General features: G+C 39.5%; 1 protein-coding gene and 1 long non-coding RNA gene across 5 annotated transcripts in view; one reads left to right on the top strand and one right to left on the bottom strand.

The window, feature by feature from the left end:
* LOC144615341 (uncharacterized) overlaps positions 1 to 15,797 on the bottom strand; it is a 51,334-nt gene that overhangs the window by 27,238 nt on the left and 8,299 nt on the right. Inside the window, exons 3-6 of one of the 3 annotated variants that reach the window (XM_081794797.1) lie at positions 13,582 to 13,653; positions 8,243 to 8,314; positions 4,317 to 4,388; positions 3,514 to 3,594 (exon numbers count right to left, since the gene is read on the bottom strand). In XM_081794797.1, the coding sequence (XP_081650923.1) occupies positions 3,514 to 3,594; positions 4,317 to 4,388; positions 8,243 to 8,314; positions 13,582 to 13,653 (297 nt within the window). The remainder of the gene's footprint in view (positions 1 to 3,513; positions 3,595 to 4,316; positions 4,389 to 8,242; positions 8,315 to 13,581; positions 13,654 to 15,797) is intronic. The other 2 variants (XM_081794798.1, XM_081794799.1) reach the window with 2 other exon arrangements.
* On the top strand, positions 1,003 to 15,744 carry LOC144615344 (uncharacterized). 2 transcript variants are annotated; one of them, XR_013553750.2, is made up of 4 exons: positions 1,003 to 1,295; positions 2,682 to 2,823; positions 3,516 to 3,570; positions 14,821 to 15,744. It is a non-coding gene; the product is annotated as an uncharacterized LOC144615344 (long non-coding RNA). The 2 variants fall into 2 exon arrangements; XR_013553751.2 differs by lacking the exon at positions 14,821 to 15,744 and adding an exon at positions 7,793 to 7,979.

Here is a 15,797-nt window from a genome sequence, read left to right as displayed (position 1 = left end):
AGAGGGTGGCCACACCTACCTCAACGATATTCTCAACAATAATTCAAAAGGGGTAAGGCTTAGATTTTCCTTATTCTCCCTTAGAGCTTATGTTCTTGGCACAATACTGATGCGCCACAGACGAGCCAGCATGTGAATGTGCTCTATCCCGATAAGGTACAGCCTTTCTACATCGTAGAGTCCTTCGGCTTCTAAACTCATGGAGCTCGTACTGTTAGAAGCAATGAAGTGAATTTTTTAAAATAAGCCATCGGTCTGCACCTGTGTAGGTGAATGAAGGAGAAGCACTTTAAAGTCAGGAAAAAAAAAGTATACTTAACATTTAGGATTATCAACCACTGTTGGTTTTCCATAATATATTTCATTCCTGATTTCATCTGAAAGAAATAGGATTATTACTACCATTCAAAAAGTGGTACCTTATTAATAAACTCTTGGCATGGCTTTGAGGTGGATTTCAGATTCAAAATAGACTTTACCACACCGCTAACGTGTTCACTCAGTGTTTATCAATAACTTAAGAGGCTTCATTCAAAAAACTTACTGAGATAGAATTACCTGAAACCCAGGGGTGAATCGAGGCCTTGTAGGGTCTGGACCTCATCTACTTTGGGAAATCCTGCCTCATCAAAACATGCAAAATTATGCGTACAGGAACTGCGAGGGTCCCTCCCAAGACTTCGGAAGGGGCCTATGTAAGTGAGAAGACCTGAAGTTTAAGCTTCAGTCAGTTCAAGATAAATCCACCTCAGCTGGGGCCCAAAAGGCTTACAAACTTATTTAATGCTGGAGAAAATATTGTTTCAACTTATAAACACCCCAGTAATTAAGTCACATAGGTAATAACGTGACTGAATTCACGGGATGGCATCTCCCTTGCGCATGCTCTCTTTCTCTCAGAATAAATAAACGTTAAAAAGAAAAAAGAAAAGAAAAGTTTGGCCCCAAACAAGGAGCCCAGCCTCCAATACACACTTACTGTACTGTGATAATTTTTTGGAAGTTAACTGTGAATTCGTTTTAGTAGTACAGCTCTATTCAAACCACATTGAAAGGGCGGGCCTACGCCGGCTGACTCCATCTTGTTCTGTGTCCTTCACCTTGACCACACCTCCTCCCCTTGAGTAACCCCCCCCCCCCAACTGCCTAACAGCACTCTTCCCCAGGACCCTTCCCCAGCCAATCAGCTGAGGCCACAGCCATTACCTCACCAACTGCCCCTAGGCCCCCATAAAACCTTTGTCCTTTTGAAACTGGCTCTCTCTCCCCGGTATCTCACCTCTGCATCAGTGCAGGTAGGGGATTGAGCTCGAGCTAGCTCGAATAAAGGCTCTTTTGCTTTTACATCGGACTCGGCTCCCTGGCGGTATTTGGGGATCACGAATTCTGGGCATAACACACATGACATGAGTATTAATTTATTCTCAATACCAGCTAGCTCTGGTTCTTTAATTACCTTTTTCTGTCATGTAAGATCGATGAGGGAGCATGAGGCAAGTTGAGGGCAAGATACAAGTTAGCACATGCCCCCGCCCCAGGTGGGATATGTGTGATTCTGGCTGCTCGAGGACAAAGGAAAGGAAAGAAAACAAATGGTTAACTGATAAGAGATCTCAGTCGGGCAAGATAGGAGTTTCCATCAGTTTACAAATATCTTAGTAAATTACAAGAAAAAGGCAATCTTATCAATAGCCTAATCGCCAGAAACCTACAGAATCAGCTTCCTGGAGCCCCCACATCACCCCTCCATAGTGATATGGGGAACAAAGGCAAGAAGGAAATCTCAGGTAAAATTAAATTTCCTTATAACCTGCAGCCTATTGACAGATACTTGAGGCAGGCAAATAAAATATTTCTCCAGGAACTCCCTACTGTCTTATTGCTTTGCTAGACGGAAAAACAACCTTAGCTTGACAATAGCAAGGCCTCTGGTATCTTAGGAGTCCTCTTTCACATATCACAGTCCCTCTGGAGACTTCCCTTTTGACTTGACCTCCCAATTCCATAGCATATAACCTGTCACTCTTCACAACCCCAGTGCAGTTCTTTCTGCCCACGGTCCTGTCCCTGTGCTTTCATAAAATCGCCTTTTTGCACCAAAGACATGTTCAAGAATTCTTTCTTGGCCGTCGGCTCCCGACTCCCCACCATCTCCCCAAAACTTCATCAAGATGAACGTGAAAACTCAACACAAGCAAGTTGTTGCCTTGTCCACGACAAATCTGTTCTATTTCACAACCATCCCCTACTTTGTCACCCCCTAGCTCGTTACCCTGCTGCACTGATGCCAGCATGGCTCACATACGTTTTCCCATCAACGGCCATCTTTTTCTCCTTCCAGTATGAAAGATTCTTGGGGACAGTCCCTGTGTATTCTTTGTACCCCCAGTACTTAGTACACTGTCGACACAGAGTGCGCGTGGCACTGAGTGTTTTTCAATGAATTCATTCATTGTTATCAACGGATTCCACCCTATTTTGTCCTGTATTGCCTACATAACTATGAAATTCAGATTCTTAGAAGAGACTCTCGGTGTTATAAGATGCTTAGTAGAGGTGGTGAGTTTTAAGACATTATATTGACACCACTAAAACCTCTTGGTGGAGAAACTCAATGAGCCCGTTCTCTGGCATGCCGGCAAAACAAAAAACTGACCCTCAGTATTCTTTCCCCAAGTTAGGCATCAGCAAATTAATGAGAGGAGAGAGGAGGCCCCTGCTCTTGGGCACCCGCAGGAACTTAACTCCAGCTCCGGACACACCGTAAACACTTTCATCTAATGGAAGATAAGTTGTGAAATCGGATTTCTGAACCACAAGACAGTAAGACAGTCTTTTCCAGCGTCTGCTTTAGAGGAGGGTCTTCAACCTTGAGTCTAAAAATCCCCCTCAGGCCACTGAACATGTCCAGTATGATTTGCTTTTTTACAGAGAAATCACAGAATTTTCCGGCTGAAAGGGAATAACACACTTCTTAATTGAAGAGTGGTCAGGAAAGAAAACACATGGAGAGCAGTGCCCTGTGGCAGGCATTCAGGAGTTCTTTCTGCTTTCCTGATGGCTCAAGAAGCACCCACACCTTTTGCTGCCTGGAGAACTCTGTGCTAAACTTAGTTCTTTGAAGTTCTCTTTTGCATAGGAAACTTGCACATGAGCAGGAATCAAAGTTAAATTCAAAAGTGGATTTCAAGGACCATGCACACCTTGGGGAAGCATCACTGTCACGAATTCCCATGATAATACTGACTTGGGTGTTACTTGCTTGGGGCTTTCATTGCCCACGAAAGCTGGTTACGAGGGAGGGCAGAGAGTGCCATTTAGGAGTTAAGACAAGTCTCTTGGCCTCTTTGTACCTTAGTTTCCTCATTTGAAAAAAAAAATGGATTTTAAGACCTACTTTCCAGAATTCATACTGGGTTTATTAACACACACCTAACCAATCACTGTATGATATTTTTACATGTAGTTTTTTTTTTTTTTTTTTTACATGTATTCATTTTCTATTTCACTTACAGCTTGTGTAAAAACGGCATTCCATGCCAGGCCTGAAATGTTCCAAAGCTCAGTTCGGTGAGTAAATTGCAACGAAGATTTCTACACACACACACACACACACACACAAAAAACAAGACACAAACAAAGAGAAAAAAAAGATATTCTTTCAGAATATTTATCCTTTGGCAGTGATTCTAATTTATAGATAATGAAACATAACCACAATACTCTCTCCATACACTAAAGAAATCTCACTATGAAAGATACTTGCCTTTTTAAAAAAATATTTGCATGAAAGATTTATACTTTCATGTTTATACATGTGGTGCATTAGATACAAATCAGTAAATGCTCAATAAATACTTGTGTTAAGTAAGTATTTTTTTCTAGAGAAGTAAGTTTATTTCTCTAGAAAAACGTTTCACAACTTTAGCACTGTTGAGATTTATGGTTGGATAATCTTTGTTATGGGGGGGGGGGTGCTGCCCTGTGAACTGTAGGGTGTGACAGCAGCCCTGGCCTCCACCCACTAGATGCCAGGAGCACATCTACAGTCTGACAATCAAAAATGTCTCCAGACACTACCAAGTGTCACCTGGATGCAAAATCACCCTGGCAGAGAACTGCTGCTCTAGAACGATTCACTCTGATCTCTATAATAACTCTCACACCAAACTTTGCCACAGACAAAAAAGATTTGCTACATAATTTTAGTAGCTTTCGACTAATAAAGTTTCATTCATTCCAAATGAATAACAAAGAGGTTTACAATTAAGTTTAATACAAATTCCAAATATAATGAATTTATATTTGTAACTTACATAAACTTCAAAAAAGGTAGTGATTCAAATGTACGTCTTTCAATAGATTGTATTTTATTGCAGGATAAATCTCTAGGAAAAGGAAAAGGAAAATATTGCCTCAATTAGCTATAAGATATCTAATTAGTAGGATGGTAGTATTGAATAAGTAGCTTTTGGCTAAACTCTGAGTATTAGGAATTGTTATTTGAACCTTCCAGAGCCCCTAACCCTGTCCTCACCTTTCTTAAGAGTCTCACCTTTGTGATCTTCATACATAAAATATGCAACTATAGATCTTGATAGATCTTGGAAGTAATCTTTCCTGAGAGCAGAAGAATTGATTAAATGACTGTTTGTGGCCTCATCAATTTCTAAATTATGAGCTCAAAGTTGTGATCGCCACATATAATTTCTAATATTAAAAGGGATATTCTCACATTAGCACACCTTCCTGGTTTAGTTCTATTTCTTGACACCAAGTCAATACCAGAAGAGGTAAAAGATACCTTTTCATTTAACTTGAAAAGAAGTTACTCCTCTAATCAATACCTAACTTTGAACGAACTCAGAATTATATTATCATATTAATAGAAATTTATTTTTGGTTGTACGTTGCCTAAACGGTCTATGAATTTATCAATTGCTTCAGCTGCAAGTGGGGCCAACAAAAAAACAACACGGTCCTGGATTTTTATTTGGAAACACCCATTCTTGATTATGGTTGACCCTCTTATTTCCATGGATTTCAGCCGAGTCCCTCACTTTCCACCTACATGGGTACCACCATCTTCTGACTGGCATTTTCATCTCTGGTCTCTCCCATTCTAATCTATACTGCACACAGTCACCAGATTAATTCTCCAGGAGTGGTTCTCAAATATCAGAGTCACTTGGGAACTTACTCAAGATGCAAATTCTCAGCTCTACTCTGGACTGAGTGAATCAGGAACTGTGGAGGTGGAACCTGTGTTCTGACAAGGCCTCCCGGTGACCCTGGTGCAGTCTAAAGTTTGTCCTAGAGCACTGCTGTGATAACACGGTAGCGTGGCATATCATCCAAGGCCTTCAAAATCCTAAATCCGGCTCTAGTTTCCTACTCTACAGATACCAAAGAAATTTCTCCTGCATTTTGCCTTTCACTCACTCTATCTTGCAAGCATATTCTTCCCAAGATGTCTATCTGATGATACGTCATAGCCATTCAAGGTTCTGTTCAAACAGTATTTCTCTAGTAACTTCCCTGATCCAACTTGAAGTCTTCCCCCCCTCTTCTGTGTTCCAAAAACAACTTATACTTCTCATTGCCCAAATCCATTTCTTCCCCTCCCCCTCTCCTCCTCCTCCTTCTTCTCCTTCTTTTAATTTTTTAAAGTAGACTCCACGCCCAACCTGGGGCTTGAACTCACGACCCTGAGATCAAGAGTCGCATGCTCTACTGACTCAGCCGGTCAGGTGCCCCAATTTCTTCTTAATATAGTTATTCTGGCATTCCATTTCCTCTGGGCATAAACTCCATGAAAGTATGGACTAGTCTTGCTCATCTGCGTTGTCTACTGTGTTTAAAACTGATGCATGGACAAAGAACAAACTCAAATATTTATAAAATAAATTAACAGCTGGGTAGTGAGTAGAAGGAGCAAAACGACTGAAAAGAAATGTGGTTTTACGACTTTGTGGCTCCCTCTTCTGCACTTTGTCAGTGCTTCATCATCCATTTAGTGCTTAGGCATTATGGTTTAAGCTTCTGTTTATTTTCCCTGTGAAATCATGAGTTCCTACAAGGGTGGGAAGCCTGTCTTAACCATCTGCGTGCCTATGGTACTGGGCATAGGGCCTGTCACATTCTTTTTTAGGTTTTGATTCACATTTTTTTTGAATGAATGAATGAGAACACTTCACCTGACATGAAATAATTGGCTTACAAAGTACCTCATAGTAGAAATAATGAAAGGCCCTATCCATTGCGCAGTTTGTCTCTTTTGGTTTTCTCCAAACTGTGTTTGTAACGTTTGGAGCCCAGATGGCAGAGGTAGCCAAGAAGACCAATACAAAGTGGTTGTCCCCTAAGACTTGGAAGGTTTGATAATTTGAAGGGCTATTTTTAGTGTCATATGAGATTCTTTTTACTCACTACCCTTAAGCCTTCCACATTTGCAAGAAGAATCTATTTTCTAAAGCACATCATTAATAAGGATTAATGAGGGGTGCCTGGATGGCTTAGTCGATTGAGCATCTGACTTCGTTCGGTTCAGGTCATGATCTCACTGCTCATGAATTCGAGCCCCGCATCAGGCTCTGGGCCAACAGCTCAGAGACTGAAGCCCGCTTCGGATTCTGTGTCTCCCTCTCTCTCTGTGCCTACCCTGCTCATACTCTGTCTCTCTCTCTCTCTCTCTCAAAAATAAATAAACATTAAAAAATTTTTTTAAAAAGGATTAATGAAATACACAGCTTTGCATGGCATGGACAAAGAATAAACACTGAACCTCCATAGCAAAGAACATTAGTATCTCTGTATGTCTAATGTACAGAGATATATGCAAACATTTCTTCCTTGACAATGAGGCTGGAGAGATGTTTATTCTGTAATTAGCGAAGTTAGAGGCATTTCTGATGTTTGTTTAGTGTAAACATTTCTAACTATACCACTTAACCATCATTATATTTTTAAAGATTTCATTTTTTTTAAGTAATCTCTATACCTAACATGGGGCTCTAACCTACAACCTCGAGATCAAGAGTTGCAGACTCTAATGACTGAGACAGCCACGTGCCCCTTAGCCATCATTTTTTTAATGTTTATTTATTTTTGAGAGAGACAGAGCATGAGTGGGGGAGGGGCAGAGAGAGAGGGAGACAGAATCTGAAACAGGCTCCGGGCTCTGAGCTGTCAGCACAGAGCCCGACACGGGGCTCGAACCCACAAACTGTGAGATCACGACCTGAGTCAAAGTCGGACGCCCAACCAACTGAGCCACCCAGGAGCCCCAACCCCTTAACCATCATTTTAAACATCTATTTTTATGGTGGCATAAGAATTTCCACACTGATCACAGGAATCTACTCCTGAAGCCAAGTGCACATTGTATGTTAGCTAACTTAACAATAAATGACATAAAAAATAATAATAAAAAAATAAACTAATAAAATTTCCCACACTGAAATCCTTAATCTCTTAATAATTTAATATGTACTTGGTAATACTGCTTACATAATTCACCTGCTTAGTTAAATATTTAATATTTAAATATTTAATTTAGATTAAATTATTTAAAAATTCTGGGTTAATGGCATTCAAATTAATGTAAGTGTTCTATATTTTCTTGTCTTGTAGGTGACAATTTGAGGTTAACTTCAATTCCTCTCATTTTACTAAGCCAACTTTTTCAAACCTTTTCTGTAAAGGCCAGACAGTAAATATTTTAGGCTTTGCAGGCCATATACGGTCTCTGTCACATATTCTCTGTTTCTTTCTCTTCTTTTCTCTTTTACAGCCCTTTAAGAACATGAAAATCATTCTGAACTCATAGGTTGTATCAAGACAGACCATACACAGGATTTGATCCATGGGCCACAAATAATAAATATAAATAAAAGCAGATGGTATATGAACACTTACATAACAAGGTTCATATGGGTGTCCATAATTGCTCAGACTTCATTACCCCTTTTCCTCTACAACTGAAGGGCTTTTTCCTATATCTTGTCTATAAAATTAAAAAGTTGAAAATGCATAGGAGGTATTTAATGCTAGAGATGGGCTGGGTCCCCACAGACTTACAGAGTTATAGAATTTAATAGAGAGAATTATAGAATTCCACTATAGAGAATTATAGAATTCTACTGTTAGAAGAAATTGTTGCAATTATCCAATTTGAACCCTGTATTTTTTAATAAATAATATAACTAAAAACTCATAATAAATGATGAACTGATTAACTTACAAATACTGGAGGGATAGCAGGTCTTCAAATGTGTCTTTATGTAATTCGGTCAGATAATTGTCCCTGAGAATTCTGCAAAATGAAAAGGTCATTTCTGGGTCAAAATGCAAAAATAACTACAACTATTTGCTACACAGGACCGCTAGATGTGAGAGAAACCTGGGTAATGGTGCCACCAAATACACTAATTCTTATTTAATGTAGGGATGGTGATCTCTGCTGTTTGATTCAAATCTTTTCTTCTCACATACTCCTTTGTCTCTCCCTCTCTCTCTCTCTCTCTCTCTCTCTCTCTCTCTCTCTCACACACACACACACACACACACACACACACACACACCCCTATCCACTCTTCACACCAAAATGTACATTTAATGCCTACTCTCTGGATCATAAAATCTCTGTTAGAACCCAGCCCTGAGTGGCAAAAACATGGACAGAACTGCCACTTCCTCCTCTCTTTTCCCAAATTTTATTGTGGAAGCCCTATTTATAACCATATCAGTGCTACAAGTAAAGCCATCTAATTTTTTCCCCATCTAAAAAATATCTGTGAGAACTAAAAATGTGCATAAAATGCACATAACATAAATGCTCAGTTTAATAAGTATAGAGTAAATACCCGTGTAACACTATTTGTTCATTCTACTGTTGGTGGATACTAGATTTTTCTAATTTTTAGTTATTATAAACAGTGCTGCTTTGGACATTTTTCTGTTTATATCCTAGTACACATTTGCCTAAGTTTCTCCAGGATTTAACAGGGGTACAAAATTGTCTTCCTAAGAGGTTGTGCTATTTCAAGCTGGCAGATTGAAACATGCCAAGTCTCTACCAAACTCCAAACTCCACCAAAGTCCCTAAGGATGATTAGAAAAGATACAATTAGAAAATCCACAACCTTAGCTCAAAGCCAAGGGAGTAGCTCTACAAACACTCCCCACCAGAAATGCCTTGGAGCCACCTACAGGGTGATTAGCTGGGATACTGCAGTAGGACCAAGGACAGCACATCAACCCCACATCCTTCCTCCTTGGATCTGGCAGCAAAGGGTGTTTTCTTCCAGGCAGGAGCCATTGGTGTTAGAAGGGGGCAGGGTCCCAGAACCCTGGAGGAAGGGTATACACTCTGACTAGCCATTAGAAGTCACCTCCCACCTCTTCTTTAACTCTCAGGGGGACCTGTCACCAATAACAAGCCCCGTGGTTCATTTCACCTCTTCCTTAGGACCAGAAAACAGAAGCAAGTCAAATCTCAACTACAAAGATAAATTGCACTCAGGAATGACCAAATGGAGTGAGAAAGCCAATTCTATTCAGGACAGAAAATAAAAAACAAATATAACAGCTTATAGTCAATGACACAGTTAACAGAGAAAACACAAAAGGATTTGAGAATACCAACATTAATGGGGCACCTGCGTGGCTCAGTCGGTTAAGCATCCGACTTCGGCTCAGGTTGCAGTCCATGGGTTCAAGCCCTGCACTGGGCTCTGTGCTGAAGCTCAGAGCCTGGAGCCTGCTTCCGATTCTGTGTCTCCCTCTCTCTCTGCCCCTCCCCAACTTGCACTCTGTCTCTCACTCTCTCTCTCTCTCAAAACTAAACAGTATACAAAATTTAGAATGGCATCATTAATATATCCTCAGACAGAGGTAAACAGTACATCTAATAAAAAGAACCAACTCAAGATTATATGAATGAAAAGTATTATCATTAGTAAAAAACTCAGTCTATGAGCAGCAGAAACGGTCGTTGAATAAATTAGAAAACTTGAGAGATCTGGCCACTGATTTCTTACCAATATTTGAAATTCTATGTATTTATTATATTTACATATTTGTTTTTATATTATATATTTGTAAACCCCTTGACAAGTGGGATATTTGGTCAGTTTTGTTCTTGGGCTTATATCCCTGGCATGTAAAACAGTTCCTGGGACATAGGAGATGCTCCATAAATATTTGTTGAATGAATTCAGAAAGTGACAGGTATCAATTTGCAAATATACTACTTTTAATTAAAACAAATCATTCATTTATCATCATTTATGAGAATAAGTACAACTTCACAGGAAAACAAATGTCTTTCTCCACCTCCGCCCCAATTTGTGACTCAATCTTTTGAGACAAGAACCTTTTGAGAATTTCATAAAAGCTATGGAATGGACCCTTTCCCTAGAAAACTGCACTTTCTTGAATACGTGCAAAGGTGTGCATGCGATTTCAATTTGCAGACCATCCCTTTAGGGCTCAGGTCCGTGAATAGAATGGACTGAATTTGTGGGTGCCAAACTTGGATGGGAAATAGAATCACATCTCTATTTTCACAAACCTCTAACTAGAATTAGCATTTCCTTCCATTATGAATGTAGGCAACAAACCACAGATTAGTGTAGTTAATTTGGTCCCCAGCAGAAATCAGATATTTTCATATCACATATTTGGCATGGATATCTCAAAATATCATTTATTCTCATCAGTACCTTGAAGTTATAATAGTTAGTAGGCGTACCATTATATTTTGTTATTTAATATTCTAACAGAAGCAGATTTATTGCTATATCACTAATCTTTTTAAAAATTTTTTGAAAACTCTATTTCCACATAATTTCCTTTTCCTATATATTTTAACTTATTATACATTTGAAAACATCATCCCAAGAACATAAGCTTCTGCAGATCATCAATACATATATAGAAGGGTGCCTGGGTGGCTCAGTCTGTTAAGTGTCCAACTTCAGCTCAGGTCATGATCTCACGGTTCGTGGGTTCGAGCCCCACATTGGGCTCTCTGCTGACAGATCAGAGCCTGGAGCCTGCTTCCAATTCTGTGTCTCCCTCTCTTTCTGCCCCTCCCCTGTTCATGCTCTGTCTCTCAGCAATAAATAAATGTTGAAAAAAATTTTTTTAAAAATTTGATATATAGAAAAAAAGGTTAAAAATCCTGCCCCAGGGGACTATTGACCCATAGTTAAAAACTTCTGTCTTACAAGGCATAACCCTCAAGCTGAATTAGAAATCATCAAATCTTGGGGCACCTGGGTGGCTCAGTTGCTTAAGTGTCTGACTTCGGCTCAAGTCATCATTTCACAGTTTGTGGGGTCGAGCCCCACATCAGGCTCTGTGCTGACAGCTCGGAGCCTAGAGCCTGCTTAGGACTCTGTGTCTCCCTCTCTCTCTGCCCCTTCCCTGCTCACTCTCTCTCTCTCTCTCTCTCTCTCTCAAAAATAAATAAACATTTAAAAATTTTTTAAGAATCATCAAATCTTACCAGATTCATCTTCTAGTATATAAACTACCAAATACACGCTTTTCAAAAAATATTTTTTTAACTTCAGTTTATTTTTTTTAATAGGTAATATATATTTGCATGGCTCAGAATTCCAAAGGTATATAATACACAATTCAAAGTTTTTCTCCTACCCCTGTCCCTCAGCCTACCCACTCTCTCCACTCTCTCTTGTTCCTTGTGCCAAATTACTTTCATTTTTCTTACAAGTTTGGGAAATAAGATCTCCAAGTTAGATACTATCATGAGAAAATATAAACTATATATAGTATTTAAGAAATTCATAAAATTCATAAGAAAACAACTACCTTGTTCTACCATTTGTCCCTTACCAGTAAGGTTATCAGACTAAGGGGCAGGGGGGAATCTACTTTAGGGGGATCATAATCCCTACATTTAGATTACTATGACTGTTATGTCTTTTATTATTAATTCAGAAGTCATTTATGACTTATCTACCCAAGTTGAACTAATGATATGACACACAATCTGTCATGAAAAATGCCAGTCAGTTACTTTGAGTATAATATTGTTTCCAAAATTACTTGTGTCTACACTGACTTTTTCTACAAATCAATTTAAAAAAAAGATAACAAAAAAATTGGCAAAGGACAGAAAATTCAGACAAGAAACACAAATGCCCAGGAAACATACAGAGATATTTAAATGTATACGTAATCAGAAAAATTCAAATTCAGAAGGGACCCATTTTATTCACCCACCAGATCAGCCAAGAAATGGAGAATATCCAAGAGTGGGAGGGTAGGAGGAAATGAATGCTGTCATGGTGTATGGATTGGTGTGTAAATTGGCACACCTTTTTTGAGGGCAATTAAAATTGTATATATCGACATCGTCTTCATCCCAACAGTTCCATTTCCAGGGATCTATTCTACAGAAATACCCACCCACGTACACAAAGATGCATGTATGAGGTGGTCCATGCAGCAATGCATGTAATAAGAAAACTGGACACAGCCTAAACATCCATCAGGAGGGGAATTACTAAATCATAATACACTCATACTATGGAATATTATGCAGCAGCTTGCATGGATGGGGTAACCCTCTATGTACTGGAAGAAAAAAAGTCTAAGACATACCACGAAGCAAAAGAATCGAGTTGTAGGATGTTACAATTTATGTAAAAAAAAGATAAGAAAATCACACAACAAACCTATTTTGCTGTAAATATGTATGTAGGCAAATGCATGGAAAAAGGTCTGGAAGGATATATACTAAATCCAGAGTAGTGGCTATCCCAGCAGTGGGGGGATTAGAACATAAGGCAGGTGTTCACTAGATCTGTTATTTCATCAAAAAAATTTTTTTTAATGTTTATTTATTTTTGAGACAGAGAGAGAGAGGGAATGAATGAGCAGGAGAGGGGCAGAGAGAGAGGGAGACAGAATCTGAAGCAGGCTCCAGGCTCTGAGCTGTCAACACAGAGCCCAACGTGGGGCTTGAACCCACGAACCGTTGAGATTATGACCTGAGCCGAAGTTGGACACTTAACCGAATAAGCCCCCCAGGCCCCCCTGTTATTTCATTTTTATATATTGAGACTATAATCACGTATTCCTTGTATAATGGAAAATAAGTTGAAATTGATTCTAATTTTAAAGGGAACCTGCCAAATTTAATTTTTAAAATAAACACAGATGGGGCGCCTGGGTGGCTCAGTCGGTTAAGCGGCTGACTTCAGCTCAGGTCATGATCTCGCGGTCCGTGAGTTCGAGCCCTGCGTCGGGCTCTGTGCTGACAGCTCAGAGCCTGGAGCCTGTTTCAGATTCTCTGTCTCCCTCTCTCTGACCCTCCCCCGTTCATGCTCTGTCTCTCTCTGTTTCAAAAATAAATAAACGTTAAAAAAAAAAATTAACACAGAATTGCAATCGGTAGAGGTCGAGTTGGGATATGGAAGGGGAAACACCTTTCCTCAGAGCTACTGACTTCAAAGTTCTGGACCAAGAAGGACCTTAGAATGCAGTTAGTTTTTTTTTTTTTTTTTTTTTTTTTTTTTTTGTATTCGTATTTGGAGAGAATATACTCACAGTTTCTCAGCCCAACGGTATCCCTTCCATACATTTTCATCAATGTGAGAAATAGAGTTTCCTTGGAAATTTCTGTGAAGAAACACAGTTCAGATCCTTGAATAGGTAGGAAAGGAATGAACAGAATAAATAAAAGAATCACTGGCAACCTTGTGGGGAATATTCCAATGCAGTAAATGCCAACTTTCTAATTTCCGCGGCTATCAGCATCCCAGGTGGTGCAATTAATAAAGAGATAGCGTGGGGCCACTGGCACAAACAAGCCAGCTCCTTAGAACCTGAACTTCCTATTTGTTCCATTCCTTGGGTAGATAACGCCTGTTAATTACTCTGGAGATAAGTATTTTTTTTCCCCAAATCACTTATGTGTCTAAAATGGTTCCTTCCACAAATCAATGAGAAAATAATAATTCAACGAAAAAAATGGTAAAAAATTTACCATTATCAGCAAACAAATGTAAAGAAGCCCTCTACTGAAACCTCTCTAGGTGTTAGAAGGATAAGGGAAGTTAGAAATTAGAATAACTAACATGGAAAGATTTCTTAGACATATTGTATAGGGAAAAGCAACAAATCACTGGGCAAGGAATTAAAAAGTATCCCCTCATTAGGAAATTAGGAAAAAATGCAAAGGAAAGAGATGGGAAGGAAGGACACACACCAAAAAGGTGACAGGAGTTATCTTATGAGTGGTAGGGAGGGTGGGGTGGGATTTTCACGTTTTATCCTCTATACCTGTGACATTAAAAACAAAAAAAAGTATCCATGATAATTCATGTATCCATGAATTACACATGTTTAAGAGAAGCTATTAAATGCCTGAGGTTCAGTTTCAACCGCTAACTCTGCGTATGACTTTGAATCTTTACCTTTAGTTTTGTCCTCTTCCCTCAGCAACAGCTTACCTGGTCAGTTTATATACACATTTTTTTCAGGGGAGTCAGGAATAAATTCAAAACAGATACCCATCTGCCCATGTGCCTGGTGGACATTTCCAGTCAACCTGAAGCCTTCTGGTTGCTCTGTGTTCCCTGGTAAAAGATGCCTCAACTTCCATCATTCTTATCTGGGACAGAAGTTTCAGAGTAATATCTGAGTTTTCTCTTTCCCGTGCACACCCCACCCGCGACTGTCATCAGTTAGTCTATCTTGTCACTTCCTCCTTTGCAGTGCTCTCAAGGCTTTTCTTTCTACTCTTTTCAGCCACTCTGAGTCGGCCCCTTGTTACTTTATTCCCAGGTTTTGTTAGAACATTCTATCTGGTCTCGCTGGATCAAGCTCTCCTCTCCAGATCGGCCTATATGGGGAACTGAAAATAATCCTGTTTCAGCGGTCTGTATATCTCATGCTTGAAAACTTTCAATGGCTCTCTATAACTCAGAATCTAACGTTCAAACCTCTCTAGCTGATAGTCAAGGTTTCTCGTAATTGGATCTTTAACTGCTTAACCTAATTCTTAATTCCTGATCATTCCTGCAGCCGTGCCTTTGCCTAGACTTATACCCATTTTTTCTCTATTTAACACATCAGAGCCACTCTTTAAGTCTCAGCTAAAGTGTTAGCTTATCCATGCAGCTCTCCCTGACCTCCATACTCCGCTGATTACAGAGTCTGCTGAATTCCAACACCCATGGTACCTCTTTTAGTACTTAATTACATGCCACCTCCCTTTTTATGACCATTTCCTTTCTTCCCACCTGTCATTTCATGTTCTGAAGACGATTTCATCCTAGTGTGGCGCCCATAGTACTTACTCTTGGGTTGGGCCCAAACTGAGTACTGTATGTGGAAGGCCGGGCGTCAAAGATGAGGTCTGGGGAATCAAAATAATAACAGCTAACACTCATATTTCGCCAGGCACTGATCCAAGTGCTTCATATGTATTACCTCATCTAGATCTCACCATAATCCCATGAGATGGTAACTATCATAATTTCCATTTCACAGAAAAGGAAACTGAGTCACAAAGCTAATAGATGACAGACCTCGGCCCAAACGCAGGCAATCTAGTTCCAGAATCTCTACTCTTCACTACTCTGTTGTATCCTATTATAGAGGATGGAGCAAAAATGGGAGAGTAGAGGTTAAGGAATGAAATAATGGGGCTAAAAATTGGATAAGGAAAAAGAATAAGGACAATTACAAGTAAAAGATTGCAGAAGGGCGAACAGTAGTAAAAAGGAAAATGAAGATAAGGGATAGTTGACAAAGAAAAG

Source organism: Panthera onca (genome assembly GCF_046562875.1).
Source record: "Panthera onca isolate mPanOnc1 chromosome E1 unlocalized genomic scaffold, mPanOnc1 haplotype 2 h2.Chr16_ul_4, whole genome shotgun sequence".
Classification (NCBI taxonomy): Eukaryota; Metazoa; Chordata; class Mammalia; order Carnivora; family Felidae; genus Panthera; species Panthera onca.
Note: the sequence above shows the minus strand (reverse complement) of the source record. Positions and strands in the feature narration are given on the sequence as shown.